At 47.7% G+C, this 14,620-nt stretch overlaps 2 protein-coding genes across 2 annotated transcripts; both read right to left on the bottom strand.

Annotated features, from left to right (window-relative positions):
• Positions 1-2,364: 2,364 nt before the first annotated feature.
• Positions 2,365-4,715, bottom strand: LOC119956486 (ferritin heavy chain, oocyte isoform-like). Its single transcript, XM_038783758.1, has 4 exons — positions 4,571-4,715; positions 3,408-3,554; positions 2,851-2,976; positions 2,365-2,587 (listed from the first exon to the last, which is right to left on the bottom strand). Exons 1-4 carry the CDS (start codon positions 4,670-4,672, stop codon positions 2,441-2,443), a joined length of 522 nt encoding a protein of 173 aa, XP_038639686.1. The 5' UTR covers positions 4,673-4,715; the 3' UTR covers positions 2,365-2,440.
• A 3,822-nt stretch (positions 4,716-8,537) lies between these two features.
• LOC119956488 (ferritin heavy chain, oocyte isoform-like) lies at positions 8,538-10,904 on the bottom strand. The gene is made up of 4 exons (XM_038783760.1): positions 10,740-10,904; positions 9,574-9,720; positions 9,020-9,145; positions 8,538-8,760 (listed from the first exon to the last, which is right to left on the bottom strand). The coding sequence occupies exons 1-4, from the start codon at positions 10,839-10,841 to the stop codon at positions 8,614-8,616; spliced, it is 522 nt and encodes a 173-aa protein (XP_038639688.1). The 5' UTR covers positions 10,842-10,904; the 3' UTR covers positions 8,538-8,613.
• Positions 10,905-14,620: the final 3,716 nt, after the last annotated feature.

Here is a 14,620-nt window from a genome sequence, read left to right as displayed (position 1 = left end):
TGATGTCAGCATTTTGGAGCAGTGGCCCCATAAAGTGGTCTGTTCCTTTCTGAAGAAATGGTCAAGGTGCAACCTTCAGAGAATAGACCCTGCCCAAGAGGAAATAGCCTCTGTCTATCTACCTAACTATATACATTAATCATCCCTTTATCTTTAATACACAAGGGATTGCAACTATGCAAATTGTCCTCATCATTTAACCTGTTTAGCTCCTGTGTCATTCTGGAGAATCTGCTACATCTCCTCCAAAGTTAAATGATCAGAACTGAATGCAGCTCTTCAGATGTCAGGCAGAGATTTACACAACTGTAGCAAAAATCTCCATCACTTTACCCTCCCAAACAAGGGCGGCACGGTAGCACAGTGGTTAGCACAGTTGCGTCACAGTTGCTTCACAGCACCAGGGTCCCAGGTTCGATTCCCGGCTTGGGTCACTGTCTGTGCGGAGTCTGCACGTTCTCCCCGTGTGTGCGTGGGTTTCCTCCGGGTGCTCCGGTTTCCCCCACAGTCCAAAGATGTGCGGTTCGGTGGATTGGCCGTGTTACCCGTGGGGTTACTAGGTTACAGGGATGGGGTGGAGGTGTGGACCTACGTAGGGTGCCCCTTTCCAAGGGCTGATGCAGGCTCAATGGGCTGAATGGCCTCTTTATGCACTGTAAATCATATGATCTATCATTCCATTTGCTTTTTCTTTTTAAAACAAATAACTTTATTAAGGTATTTGAAATTTTTTAGAAAAATAACATAGACAATGACATCAAAATGGTATAATAATCATTTCTCCCCCCCCCCCCCCCCATCTCAATATCTCAATCTTCACCCACCCCAACAACAAGCGGGCCCTCATCTCCCCCCATCATCCTTCCCCATCCCCCCTCACCCCACCCCCCTCATTCTCCCATGTCCCCACCACCCCATTCCCCACCCCCCCAATTCCCCCCTCAACCCTCCCTCATCCCCCATCTTCCCCCTTCATCCCACCTCATCCCCCCATCCCCCCCTCATCTCCCCCACTCCCCCCAAATCCCGCCCCCCTCATCCCTCCCCCCTCATCCCTCCCTCCTCCAATTACCCCCCCTCACCCCCCCTGGAGTTCTGCATCTGCTGACATTTTAATTTTCTCCGAGAAAGTCGACAAACGGCTGCCATCTCCGGGTGAACCCGACCATTGACCCTCTGAAGGTGAACTTTATTTTCTTGAGACTGAGAAACGCAGCCATGTCACTAACCCAGGTCTCTACACTAGGGGGCTTTGAGTCCCTCCACATTAATAAGACCCATCTCCGGGCTACCAGGCAGGCAAAGGCCGAGACGTCAGCATCTTTTGACCTCTGAACTCCCGGCTCTTCTGACACTCCAAAGGTCGCTACCACCTGTGTTTCTAGCACCGTGGACATGATTTGCTGGGCTTCCCGCGCACCTGACCCCTACCCTGAAAAACCTGCTCATCCTAGTCACTGTCATGTACACCCGGTGGACTGCCTTAAATTGTGTCAGGCTGAGCCTGGCACACGATGAGGACGTATTAACCCTGCTTAGGGCATCTGCCCATAGACCATTGCTTTCTCAACTATTTGTTGTACCTGCGCCGGAGCTTTCGGTTTCCTGTGCATGGGCCCATTAATCTCTCTTCTGCCTCAGCCCAGAGCTCCTCACTATTTAAAAAAAAAACACGAATTCATCTTGCCATTCCGCAGTGGATGATCTCACTGCCTCACATTGGGATCTGTGGTGACTGGGTCAAACTCTGGCAGATGAAGGTCAAAAGGGCTTTTAGGAAGATCAATTCAAGATGGCATCAAACATAAAGCAGATTGACAGTCAACCTTGAGGGGAATTCATAGACAATTTGGCAGGGTGTGGAAGGTGAGGCTGGGGTTGGTGTTCCAAACTGAACGGTGTTGGCTAGACTAGCACGAGACTGACCTGCAGACCAACCTCAGGGAATGGGATCATCGGTAGCGAAAGGAGTTTTACAATGATGGCATTGAAGAGTAAGGTTCAGGTTAAGCCTGCTTAATTGCTGGTGCAAATCAATTGTGACAAATTTATTGGCCTGATGTTGATAATTGATCAAGATGCCTCAACGCAATTGGCACGAGACAGGTTCTCATGTTGTACTATGTTACAGGAAGGGCAACAATTGTTGGCTTACAGCAGCCAGACATTTAAAATTGTTGAATAAAGTGTCTTATTACAGATGTAGAAGTTTGTGGTTGGACACAAACAAACCACTTTTACTCCCTGTGCACTGAGTACACAAATTCACTCCTTCTGAGAAATGTTGCCATGGAGTAAATACAAAAGCCCCACAAAGTGGAAAAGTCATTACTGCTCAGTATCTTACCAATGACGAACAACAGCTAAATTGATAAATATTTTTATTTCCATATTTAGCAAGAGAAAAACCAAATTAGCCACAGGGCTTCCCAAATCCCAGTCAGTCCAGGGTGAGCTTGTCAAACAGGTACTCTCCCGTGCCATTCTCAGGGGCTCCCAGTCTCTTCAGGTTGGTGATGTGATCTCCGAGCTTCTTGATCATCTTCACTTGTTCATCCAAGTAGTGAGTCTCCAGGAAGTCACAAAGCTGAAAGAAAGAGGAAGTAATTAGCATCCAGCAGGATGTATCAATTATGAACTAGATTTCCTCAGATGAAGGGGTCAGTGATTGAAGTGCTTCTATTCCAGAATTACTGGGGCAACAGAAACACATGTCCTTTCTCTTTAGCAGTCCCCTGAAAAAGCCCATGATCCACCCCAATAAGTGTAAGTTAGATGTCTAGAGATTGTGGGACAGGAACATTCACCATTCAAGTTACCCAAAAGTGTAAATGAAAACAATTCACTCACATGAGGGTCGGTGTTCCCAGAGGAGAGTTTGTGCAGATCCAGCAGACTCTGGTTCACATTCTTCTCCATCTGCAGAGCTCTCTGCATTGCCTCCAGACCATTGCTCCACTCATCCTGCTCTGGTTTCTGGAGATGAGGAAAGGAAGGAAATCCCACCAGCAAACAGTTGGATTAAATTGGTAATTAGTTTCCCCCAGTTGAAGCTTGTGGAATGTTCCAAATAAAAATCTTGCTAATGTCATCAAAAAGCTCTCCCTCCCAACAATTTACAAGATGGTTTCTAATGGCAGTTCGTCCAATTTTTGTACGGGTCCATCATTTTCCATTTCACCTTGTATCTCTTCAGAGCACATTTACAGACCCAGTTTAGCATTGCAAGCATCCACATTCTTAGAATATTTAGTTTGCCAGTTATGTTGATTTCACAAGATGCTTCTACTTCCAAGCACTAACTTCCCCCACCTCTATAGCATCCATTAATCCCCTATTCTCTAGACAGCAGGGAAACCTTATTAGGTCAGGTCAAGCAAGTCGGTTTGTAAAAAGACCAATCCAACCTTGACATCCTCCAGGATGATGCGGCCTCCACGTTTATTCTGGAATTCCATCAGTTTCTCAGCGTGTTCCCGTTCCTCATGTGACTGCTCCTTGAAGAACTCAGCAAAGTGACGCAGGGCAACATCATCCCGGTCAAAGTAAGAGAACTGCAGGGAGATGAAAAAAAGGATAAGAGTCAGTTCAGGCAGATCTTACCCAGCCATAGAAAATCCAGAATTATGGGAGAGCATATTCTCTCAATACCTTGTTTAAAAGACCATTCAGCCCATCATGTCACACTGGTTCTATCAAAACAAATATTAAATGATGCAATGCCATTCCACGCTCCCTGCACATATATTCATCTGATGCCCTCTCAAACACCTCATTTCACACAGCACACTTGGACTCAAACCACTCTAGGGATAGTTTTGCAGTTCACTAGTGCCCTCGTTCTTGATCCTTTAGGAATGGGAACAGTTCCTCCCCATTTATTCCTGACCAGCTGCACAATTTCGTAACATCTCTCCCAAGGCAAGCAGTCCCCAATTGCTCATCCCTGGAACCTCTTGTAAATCTTATCTGGACGCTCTCCACAACCTCCTTTATGGGGGTAAGGTTCTAGCATACTATTTTGTCCTAATGATTATTTAGTTATATTGAAACCCTGTGGAAGAGTTAGCAAGGGTACTTGGCTGTATTAGAAGACACAAATCTTCAGTAATATTTCTTCAAAGAAACAATTACAGCTATCAAACTGCATTTAAACCAACAACAAAATAGTTGACTTCACCCATTTGACACATACCTGTTGTCCAGCTTTAATTGGAGGACAATTTAGTCAGGATTTAAGTCCTTCATTCAATTAGATAAAAACTACCAGAACCAATGTCTAACTAATTGGTTACTTAATTGTTTTTATTTCCAATTTCAAAATATTGATTAGGTTTCTATAATCTTTAGTTACAAGCTTACAAACCCTAATTTCAGATATGAATGCCTAGAGTAACTCCGTTAGAGGGAACAGTCAGTGTAATGAGTTCTACTGTAAGTTAACATTCACTGGATGAAGTCTAGAGAGAATTTGAGATACTAAAACCAATTCATTACCCAAGAAAAGAAATTTGCTCAGAATATGATATCACAAGCTCAAATTCAAAGGAGGATCACAAACAAAGCTCACCATGGAAAGGTAAACATAGGAGGAATAGAGCTCCAGGTTGATCTGCTTGTTAACAGCATCCTCACAGTCCTTGTGGTAGTTCTGACGCACTTGGGATGCCATCTTCACTATTACTGCTCAATGTTACTTAGAAAGTTCTCAAACTGAGCCTTCCTACCATGAGTTCTTGTATTTGTACAACTGGGACATCCTGCATGCAAATAGGGAATGACATCACCAATGATGATTGCCAATCCCCGATAGCCAATCAGGAATCAGCCATCAATCCGGTTACCAATTAATAAAGGGGAGGGGGTGGAGTGCAATATCCGGAGCCAATCAGACCTTTGGAAAGCAGGCAGATTTGGATGATTGCAATGTAGGAACAGGAGGAGGAGGCCATTCAGCCCATCAAGCCTGTTCAACCATTCAATTGGCGGCACAGTAGCGCAGTGGTTAGCCCTGTTCCTTCAAAGCGCCAGGGACCCAAATTCGATCCCTGGCTTGGGGTCACTGTCTGTGCGGAGTGTGCACGTGAGTGTGCACGTTCTCTCCGTGTCTGCGTGGGTTTCCTCCGGGTGCTCCGGTTTCCTCTCACAAGTCCCGAAAGACGTGTTTGTTAGGTGAATTGGACATTCTGAATTCTCCCTCTGTGTACCCGAACAGGCGCCGGAGTGTGGCGACTAGGAGCTTTTCACAGTAACTTTATTGCAGTGTTAATGTAAGCCTACTTGTGACAATAAAGTGTAGTATTATTATTATCATGGCTGTTCCGATTTTAGGTGCCGTGTGTCCACTTGGGTTCCATATACCTTCATCCCCTAACCTAACAATAACCTATAGGGTGCGATTTAACATGAAAAAGACAGAGTCCCGTTTTGGGCACGTACGGCGGGGTGTTTCTTGGCATCTGAAGCACCGAGCACGACCCCGCTATCTAACGGGACTCTGCTGATTTTTTGGCCTCGGTGAGGGACGTCCAGCCGAGGCCACACTTACCTTAATTTCCTGCACTGACTAGCTCAGCTCGCCCACCGTGGCCTTCAGACCCCCATTGCCCCAACCTACCTCTTAGGGGCTCCCCAAGCACCCCTTTCCCCCCCCCCCCCCTCCCCTCTCACCCCACCTCTTCAGGGGAGGGCTCTCCTGGGCCCGATCCCAGGCATGGGCAACCTGGCACCCGGACACATAGGCAGTGCCACCCTGGCAATGCCCCTGCCATCCTGGCTGTGCCACTGGCCTCCTGGCAGTGCACCTGCCATCCTGGCCATGCCACTGGCCTCCTGGCAGTGCCAGGGTGCCCAGGTGGCGTTGCCAAGTGTGGCCCAAGTGCCAGCAGGAGCGTCAAGGTACCGAGAGGCCGACCATCTGGGGGCCTCCAATGGGCTGGGAGACCCCCCCCCCCCCCCCCCCCAGGTGCCATGTTTGTATGGACCAATACTAAACAGGGCCATGGCGAGGTGTCCCAGGACCAAACCCAGATTGCAACGCCTCGAAAGATTTTGTTAAATCTCACGAGGCGTTCCGGAGCAAGATTAAATGGCCCCATTGCATCACCAAGTCAGGCGCGACGAGGCCATTGTATCGTGTCCACAGTCTCCATTCTGAAATATTTGTTTGATATCAGCATTTTGGAGCGGTGGCCCCATAAAGTGGTCTGTTCCTTTGTGAAGAAATGGTCAAGGTGCAACCTTCAGAGAATAGACCCTGTCCAAGAGGAAATAGCCTCTGTCTATCTACCTAACTATATACATTAATCATCCCTTTATCTTTAATACACAAGGGATTGCTACTATGCAAATTGTCCTCATCATTTAACCTGTTTAGCTCCTGTGTCCTTCCGGAGAATCTGCTACATCTCCTCCAAAGTTAAATTATCAGAACTGAATGCAGCTCTTCAGATGTCAGGCAGAGATTTACACAACTGTAGCAAAAATCTCCATCACTTTACATCCCAAACAAGGGCGGCACGGTAGCACAGTGGTTAGAACAGTTGCGTCACAGTTGCTTCACAGCACCAGGGTCCCAGGTTTTGATTCCCGGCTTGGGTCACTGTCTGTGTGGAGTCTGCTCGTTCTCCCCGTGTCTGCGTGGGTTTCCTCCGGATGCTCCGGTTTCCTCCCACAGTCCAAAGATGTGCGGGTTCGGTGGATTGGCCGTGCTAAATTGCCCCTTAGTGTCCAACAAAAACGTTGGGTGGCGTTACTAGGTTACAGGGATAGGGTGGATGTGGACCTACGTAGGGTGCTCTTTCCAAGGGCTGAAGCAGACTCAATGGGCTGAATGGCGTCTTTATGCACTGTAAATTATATGATCCATCATTCCATTTGCTTTTTCATGTTAAAAAAAAATCTTTATTAAGGTATTTGAAATTTTTTTGAAAAATAACATAGACAATGGCATCAAAATGGTATAATAAACATTTCTCCCCCCCCCCCCCAATCTCAATCTTCACCCACCCCAACAACAAGCGGGCCCTCATCTCCCCCCCATCCGCCCATATCCCACCCCTCATCCCCCCATCGCCCCCCCTCATGCCTCCCATCCCCCATCCCCCAATATCCCCCCTCATCCCACCCCCCTCCTCATCCCCCACACCCCCAATTCCCCCCCTCATCCCTCCCGCCCCCAATTCCCCCCCTCCTCACCCCCCTGGAATTCTGCATCTGCTGACATTTTAATTTTCTCCGAGAAAGTTGACGAACGGCTGCCACCTCCGGGTGAACCCGACCATTGACCCTCTTAAGGTGAACTTTATTTTCTTGAGAGCTGCGAAACCCAGCCATGTCACTAACCCAAGTCCCTCCACATTAATAAGATCCATCTCCGGGCTACCAGGGAGGCAAAGGCCGAGACTTCAGCCTCTTTTGACCTCTGAACTCCCGGCTCTTCTGACACTCCAAAGATCGCGGCCTCTGGACTCGGCCCCACCCATGTTTTTAGCACCGTGGACATTGCCTTAGCAAAACCCACTGAGCTTCAGGTATGGCCAAAACACGTGGACATGATTTGCTGGGCTTCCCTCTACCCCGAAAAACCTGCTCATCCTAGCCACTGTCATGTACGCCCGGTGGACTACCTTAAATTGTACCAGGCTGAGCCTGGCACACGATGAGGTATTAACCCTGCTTAGGGCATCTGCCCATAGACCATTGCTTTTTCAACTATTTGTTGTACCTGCGCAGGAGCTTTCGGTTTCCTATGCATGGGCCCATTAATCTCTCTTCTGCCTCAGCCCAGAGCTCCTCACTATTTAAAAAAGACCACTGATTCATCTTGCCATTCCGGAGTGGATGATCTCACATTGGGATATGTGGTGACTGAGTCAAACTCGGGCAGATGAAGGTCAAAGGGCTTTTAGGAAGATCAATTCAAGATGGCATCAAACATAAAGCAGATTGACAGCCAATCTTGAGGGGAGTTCATAGACAATTTGGCAGGGTGTGGAAGGTGAGGCTGGGGTTGGTGTTCCAAACTGAACGGTGTTGGCTAGACTAGCACAAGACTGACCTGCAGACCAACCTCAGGGTATGGGATCATCGGTAGCAAAAGGAGTTTTACAATGATGGCATTGAAGAGTAAGGTTCAGGTTAAGCCTGCGTAATTGCTGGTGCAAATCAATTGTGACAAATTTATTGGCCTGATGTTGGTAATTGATCAAGATGCCTCAACGCAATTGGCATGAGACAGGTTCTCATGTTGTACTATGTTACAGGAAGGGCAACAATTGTTGGCTTTCAGCAGCCAGACATTTAAAATTGTTGAATAAAGTGTCTTATTACAGATGTAGAAGTTTGTGGTTGGACACAAACAAACCACTTTTACTCCCTGTGCACTGAGTACACAAATTCACTCCTTCTGAGAAATGTTACCATGGAGTAAATACAAAAGCCCCACAAAGCTTGCAAATTGAAGTAAACACAAGCCAAGAAATATAGAAGTGGAAAAGTCATTACTGCTCAGTATCTGACCATTGAAGAACAACAGCTAAATTGATAAATATTTTTATTTCCATATTTAGCAAGAGAAAAACCAAATTAGCCACAGGGCTTCCCAAATCCCAGTCAGTCCAGGGTGAGCTTGTCAAACAGGTACTCTCCCGTGCCATTCTCAGGGGCTCCCAGTCTCTTCAGGTTGGTGATGTGATCTCCGAGCTTCTTGATCATCTTCACTTGTTCATCCAAGTAGTGAGTCTCCAGGAAGTCACAAAGCTGAAAGAAAGAGGCGAAGGTAATTAGCATCCAGTAGGATGCATCAATTATTAACTAGATTTCCTCAGATGAAGGGGTCAGTGATTGACGTGCTTCTATTCCAGAATTACTGGGGCAACGTGTCCTTTCCCCATTAGCAGACCCCTGAAAAAGCCCATGAACCATCCCAATAAGTGCAAGTTAGATGTCTAGAGATTGTGGGACAGGAACATTCACCATTCAAGTTAACCAAAAGTGTAAATGAAAACAATTCACTCACATGAGGGTCAGTGTTCCCAGAGGAGAGTTTGTGCAGATCCAGCAGACTCTGGTTCACATTCTTCTCCATCTGCAGAGCCCTCTGCATTGCCTCCAGACCATTGCTCCACTCATCCTGCTCTGGTTTCTGGAGATGAGGAAGGAAATCCCACCAGCAAACAGTTGGATTAAATTGGTAATTAGTTTCCCCCAGTTCAAGCTTGTGGAATGTTCCAAATAAAAATCTTGCTAATGTCATCAAAAAGCTCTCCCTCCCCACAATTTACAAGATGGTTTCTAATGGCAATTCCTCCAATTTTTGTACGAGTCCATCATTTTCCATTTCACCTTGTATCTCTTCAGAGCACATTTACAGAGCCCAGTTTAGCATTGCAAGCATCCACATTCTTAGAATATTTAGTTTGCCAGTTATGTTGATTTCACAAGATGCTTCTACTTCCAAGCACTAACTTCCCCCCACCTCTGTAGCATCCATTAATCCCCTATTCTCTAGACAGCAGGGAAACCTTATTAGGTCAGGTCAAGCAAGTCGGTTTGTAAAAAGACCAATCCAACCTTGACATCCTCCAGGATGATGCGGCCTCCACGTTTATTCTGGAATTCCATCAGTTTCTCAGCGTGTTCCCGTTCCTCATGCGACTGCTCCTTGAAGAACTCAGCAAAGTGACGCAGGGCAACATCATCCCGGTCAAAGTAAGAGAACTGCAGGGAGATGAAAAAAGGATAAGAGTCAGTTCAGGCAGATCTTACCCAGCCATAGAAAATCCAGAATTATGGGAGAGCATATTCTCTCAATACCTTGTTTAAAAGACCATTCAGCCCATCATGTCACACTGGTTCTATCAAAACAAATATTAAATGATGCAATGCCATTCCACCCTCCCTGCACATATATTCATCTGATGCCCTTTCAAACACCTCACTTCACACAGCACACTTGGACTCAAACCACTCTTTAGGGATAGTTTTGCCGTTCACTTGTGCCCTCGTTCTTGATCCTTTAGGAAGGGAACAGTTCCTCCCCATTTATTCCTGACCAGCTGCACAATTTCTTAACATCTCTCCCAAGGCAAGCAGTCCCCAATTGCTCATCCCTGGAACCTCTTGTAAATCTTATCTGGACACTCTCCACAACCTCCTTTATGGGGGTAAGGTTTTCTAGCATACTATTTTGTCCTAATGATTATTTAATTATATTGAAACCCTGTGGAAGAGTTAGCAAGGGTACTTGGCTGTATTAGAAGACACAAATGTTCAGTAATATTTCTTCAAAGAAACAATTACAGCTATTAAACTGCATTTAAGCCAACAACAAAATAGTTGACTTCACCCATTTGACACATACCTGTTCTCCAGCCTCAATTGGAGGACAATTTAGTCAGGATTTAAGTCCTTCATTCAATTAGATAAAAACTACCAGAACCAATGTCTAACTAATTGGTTACTTAATTGTTTTTATTTCCAATTACAAAATATTGATTAGGTTTCTAAAATCTTTAGTTACAAGCTTACAAAACCCTAATTTCAGATATGAATACCTAGAGTAACTCCATTAGAGGGAACAGTCAGTGTAATGAGTTCTACTGTAAGTTAACATTCACTGGATGAAGTCCAGAGAGAATTTGAGATACTAAAACCAATTCATTACCCAAGAAAAGAAATTTGCTCAGAATATGATATCACAAGCTCAAATTCAAAGGAGGATGACAAACAAAGCTCACCATGGAAAGGTAAACATAGGAGGAATAGAGCTCCAGGTTGATCTGCTTGTTAACAGCATCCTCACAGTCCTTGTGGTAGTTCTGACGCACTTGGGAAGCCATCCTCGCTATTACTGCTCAATGTTATTTAGAAAGTTCTCAAACTGAGCCTTCCTACCATGAGTTCTTGTATTTATACAACTGGGACATCCTGCATGCAACTAGGGAATGACATCACCAATGATGATTGCCAATCCCCGATAGCCAATCAGGAATCAGCCATCAATCCGGCCACCAATTAATAAAGGGGAGGGGGTGGAGTGCAATATCCGGAGCCAATCAGAGCTTTGGAAAGCAGGCAGATTTGGATGATTGCAATGTAGGAACAGGAGGAGGAGGCCATTCAGCCCATCAAGCCTGTTCAGCCATTCAATTGGCGGCACAGTAGCACAGTGGTTAGCCCTGTTCCTTCAAAGCGCCAGGGACCCAAATTCGTTCCCTGGCTTGGGGTCACTGTCTGTGCGGAGTGTGCACGTGAGTGTGCACGTTCACTCCGTGTCTGCGTGGGTTTCCTCCGGGTGCTCCGGTTTCCTCTCACAAGTCCCGAAAGACGTGCTTGTGAGGTGAATTGGACATTCTGAGTTTTCCCTCTGTGTACCCGAACAGGTGCCGGAGTGTGGCGACTAGGAGCTTTTCACAGTAACTTTATTGCAGTGTTAATGTAAGCCTACTTGTGACAATAAAGTGTAGTATTATTATTATCATGGCTGTTCCGATTTTTAGTGCCGTGTGTCCACTTGGGTTCCATACACCTTCATCCCCAAACCAAAAAATAACCTATAGGGCGCGATTTAACATGAAAAAGACAGAGTCCCGTTTTGGGCACGTACGGCTGGGTGTTTCTTGCCATCTGCAGCACCGAGCACGATCTCGCTATCTAACGGGACTCTGCTGATTTTTTGGCCTCGGTGAGGGACGCCCAGCCGAGGCCGTACTTACCTTAATTTCCTGCACTGACTAGCTCAGCTCGCCCACCGTGGCCTTCAGATCCCCATTGCCCCAACCTACCTCTTAGGGGCTCCCCAAGCACCCCCCCCCCTCCCCCCCTCACCCCACCTCTTCAGGGGAGGGCTCTCCTAGGCCCGATCCCAGGCATGGGCAACCTGGCACCCGGACACATAGGCAGTGCCACCCTGGCAGTGCCCCTGCCATCCTGGCTGTGCCACTGACCTCCTGGCAGTGCCCCTGCCATCTTGGCTGTGCCACTGGCCTCCTGGCAGTGCCCCTGCCATCCTGGCTGTGCCACTGGCCTCCTGGCAGTGCCAGGGTGCCCAGGTGGCGGTGCCAAGTGTGCCCAAGTGCCAGCAGCAGCGTCAAGGTACCGAGAGGCCGACCAACTGGGGGCCTCCAATGGGCTGGGAGATTCCCCCCCCCCCCAGGTGCCATGTTTGTATGGACCAATACTAAACAGGGCCATGGCGAGGTGTCCCAGGCATGGCCGTTAGGTCCCGGGCCATGGGAGAATGCAGCATCGACAGATTCAAATCAGCCCAATTGCTCATTAAGTGTGTTAATCTGGACCAAACCCAGATTGCAACGTCTCGAAAGATTTTGTTAAATCTCACAAGGCGTTCCGGAGCAAGATTAAATGGCCCCATTACATCACCAAGTCAGGCGCGACGAGGCCATTGTATCGTGTCCACAGTCTCCATTCTGAAATATTTGTTTGATATCAGCATTTTGGAGCGGTGGCCCCATAAAGTGGTCTGTTCCTTTGTGAAGAAATGGTCAATATGCAACCTTCAGAGAATAGACCCTGTCCAAGAGGAAATAGCCTCTGTCTATCTACCTAACTATATACATTAATCATTCCTTTATCTTTAATACACAAGGGATTGCTACTATGCAAATTGTCCTCATCATTTAACCTGTTTAGCTCTGGTGTCATTCTGGAGAATCTGCTACATCTCCTCCAAAGTTAAATGATCAGAACTGAATGCAGCTCTTCAGATGTCAGGCAGAGATTTACACAACTGTAGCAAAAATCTCCATCACTTTACATTCCCAAACAAGGGCGGCACGGTAGCACAGTGGTTAGCACAGTTGCGTCACAGTTGCTTCACAGCACCAGGGTCCCAGGTTTCGATTCCCGGCTTGGGTCACTGTCTGTGTGGAGTCTGCACATCCTCCCCGTGTGTGCGGGGTTTCCTCTGGGTGCTCCGGTTTCCCCCCACAGTCCAAAGATGTGCGGTTCGGTGGATTGGCCGTGTTACCCGTGGGGTTACTAGGTTACAGGGATAGGGTGGAGGTGTGGACCTACGTAGGGTGCTCTTTCCAAGGGCTGATGCAGACTCAATGGGCTGAATGGCCTCTTTATGCACTGTAAATTATATGATCTATTTGCTTTTTCTTTTTAAAACAAATATCTTTATTAAGGTATTTGAAAATGTTTAGAAAATAACATAGACAATGACATCAAAATGGTATAATAAACATTTCTCCCCCCCCCCCATCTCAATCTTCACCCACCCCAACAACAAGCGGGCCCTCATCTCCCCCCTCATCCCCCCCTCATCCCACCCCCTCATCCACCATCCCTCCTCACCTCACCCCCCTCACTCCCCCCTCATTCTCCCATCGCCCCACCACCCCATCCCCACCCCCCAATTCCCCCCCTCATCTCCCCCTCCTCATCCCCACCCCCCAATTCCCCCCTCATCCCACCCCCTCATCCCACCCCCCTCATCCCCCACCCCCCAATTCCCCCCTCATCACACCCCCCTCAATTCCCGCCCTCATCCCTCCCTCCCCCAATTCCCCCCTCCTCTTCCCCCCAATTCCCCCCCTTATCCCACTCCCCTCATCCCCCACCCCCCCAATTCCCCCCTCATCCCACCCCCCTCAATTCCCCCCCTCATCCCACTCCCCCCCCCAATTCCCCCCCTCATCCCACTCCCCTCATTACCCCCCCTCATCCCACCTCCCTCAATTCCCCCCTCATCCCATCGCCCTCATCCCCCCCCCCCCACTCCCCTGGAATTCTGCATCTGCTGACATTTTAATTTTCTCCGAGAAAGTTGACGAATGGCTGCCACCTCCGGGTGAACCCGGCCATTGACCCTCTTAAGGTGAACTTTATTTTCTCGAGACTGAGAAACCCAGCCATGTCACTAACCCAGGTCTCTACATTCGGGGGCTTCGAGCCCCTCCACATTAATAAGACCCGTCTCCGGGCTACCAGGCAGGCAAAGGCCAAGACGTCAACCTCTTTTGACCTCTGAACTCCCGGCTCTTCTGGCACTCCATAGATCGCTACCTCCGGACTCAGCACCACCTGTGTTTTTAACACCGTGGACATTGCCTTAGCAAAACCCTGCCAAAACCCACTAAGCTTCAGGTATGCCCAAAACACATGGACATGATTTGCGGGGCTTCCCACGTACCTCACGCGTCCTCTACCCCAAATAACCTGCACATCCTAGTCACTGTCATGTGTGCCCGGTGGACTATATCAGACACACAATGAGGACATATTAACCGTGCTTACAGCATCCACCCATTGCTTTTTCAACTATTTGCTGTACCTGCACAGGAGCCCATTAATCTCTCTCTTCTGCCTCAGCACAGAGCTCCTCACTCTTTAAAAAAGAACACTGATTCATCTTGCCATTCCGGAGTGGATGATCTCACTTCCTCACATTGAGATATGCGGTGACTGGGTAAAACTGTGGCGGATGAAGGTCAAAGGGCTTGTGAGAAGATCAATTCAAGATGACATCAAACATAAAGCAGGTTGACAGTCAATCTTGAAGGGAATTCATAGACAATTTGGCAGGGTGTGGAAGGTGAGGCAGGGGTTGGTATTCCAAACTGAACAGTGTTGGCTAGAATAGCACGAGACT

This window comes from Scyliorhinus canicula, chromosome 23 (assembly GCF_902713615.1).
Source record: "Scyliorhinus canicula chromosome 23, sScyCan1.1, whole genome shotgun sequence".
Taxonomy (NCBI): Eukaryota; Metazoa; Chordata; class Chondrichthyes; order Carcharhiniformes; family Scyliorhinidae; genus Scyliorhinus; species Scyliorhinus canicula.
The sequence above is the reverse complement of the archived record's forward strand: the minus strand, read 5'-3'. Positions and strand labels throughout refer to the sequence as shown.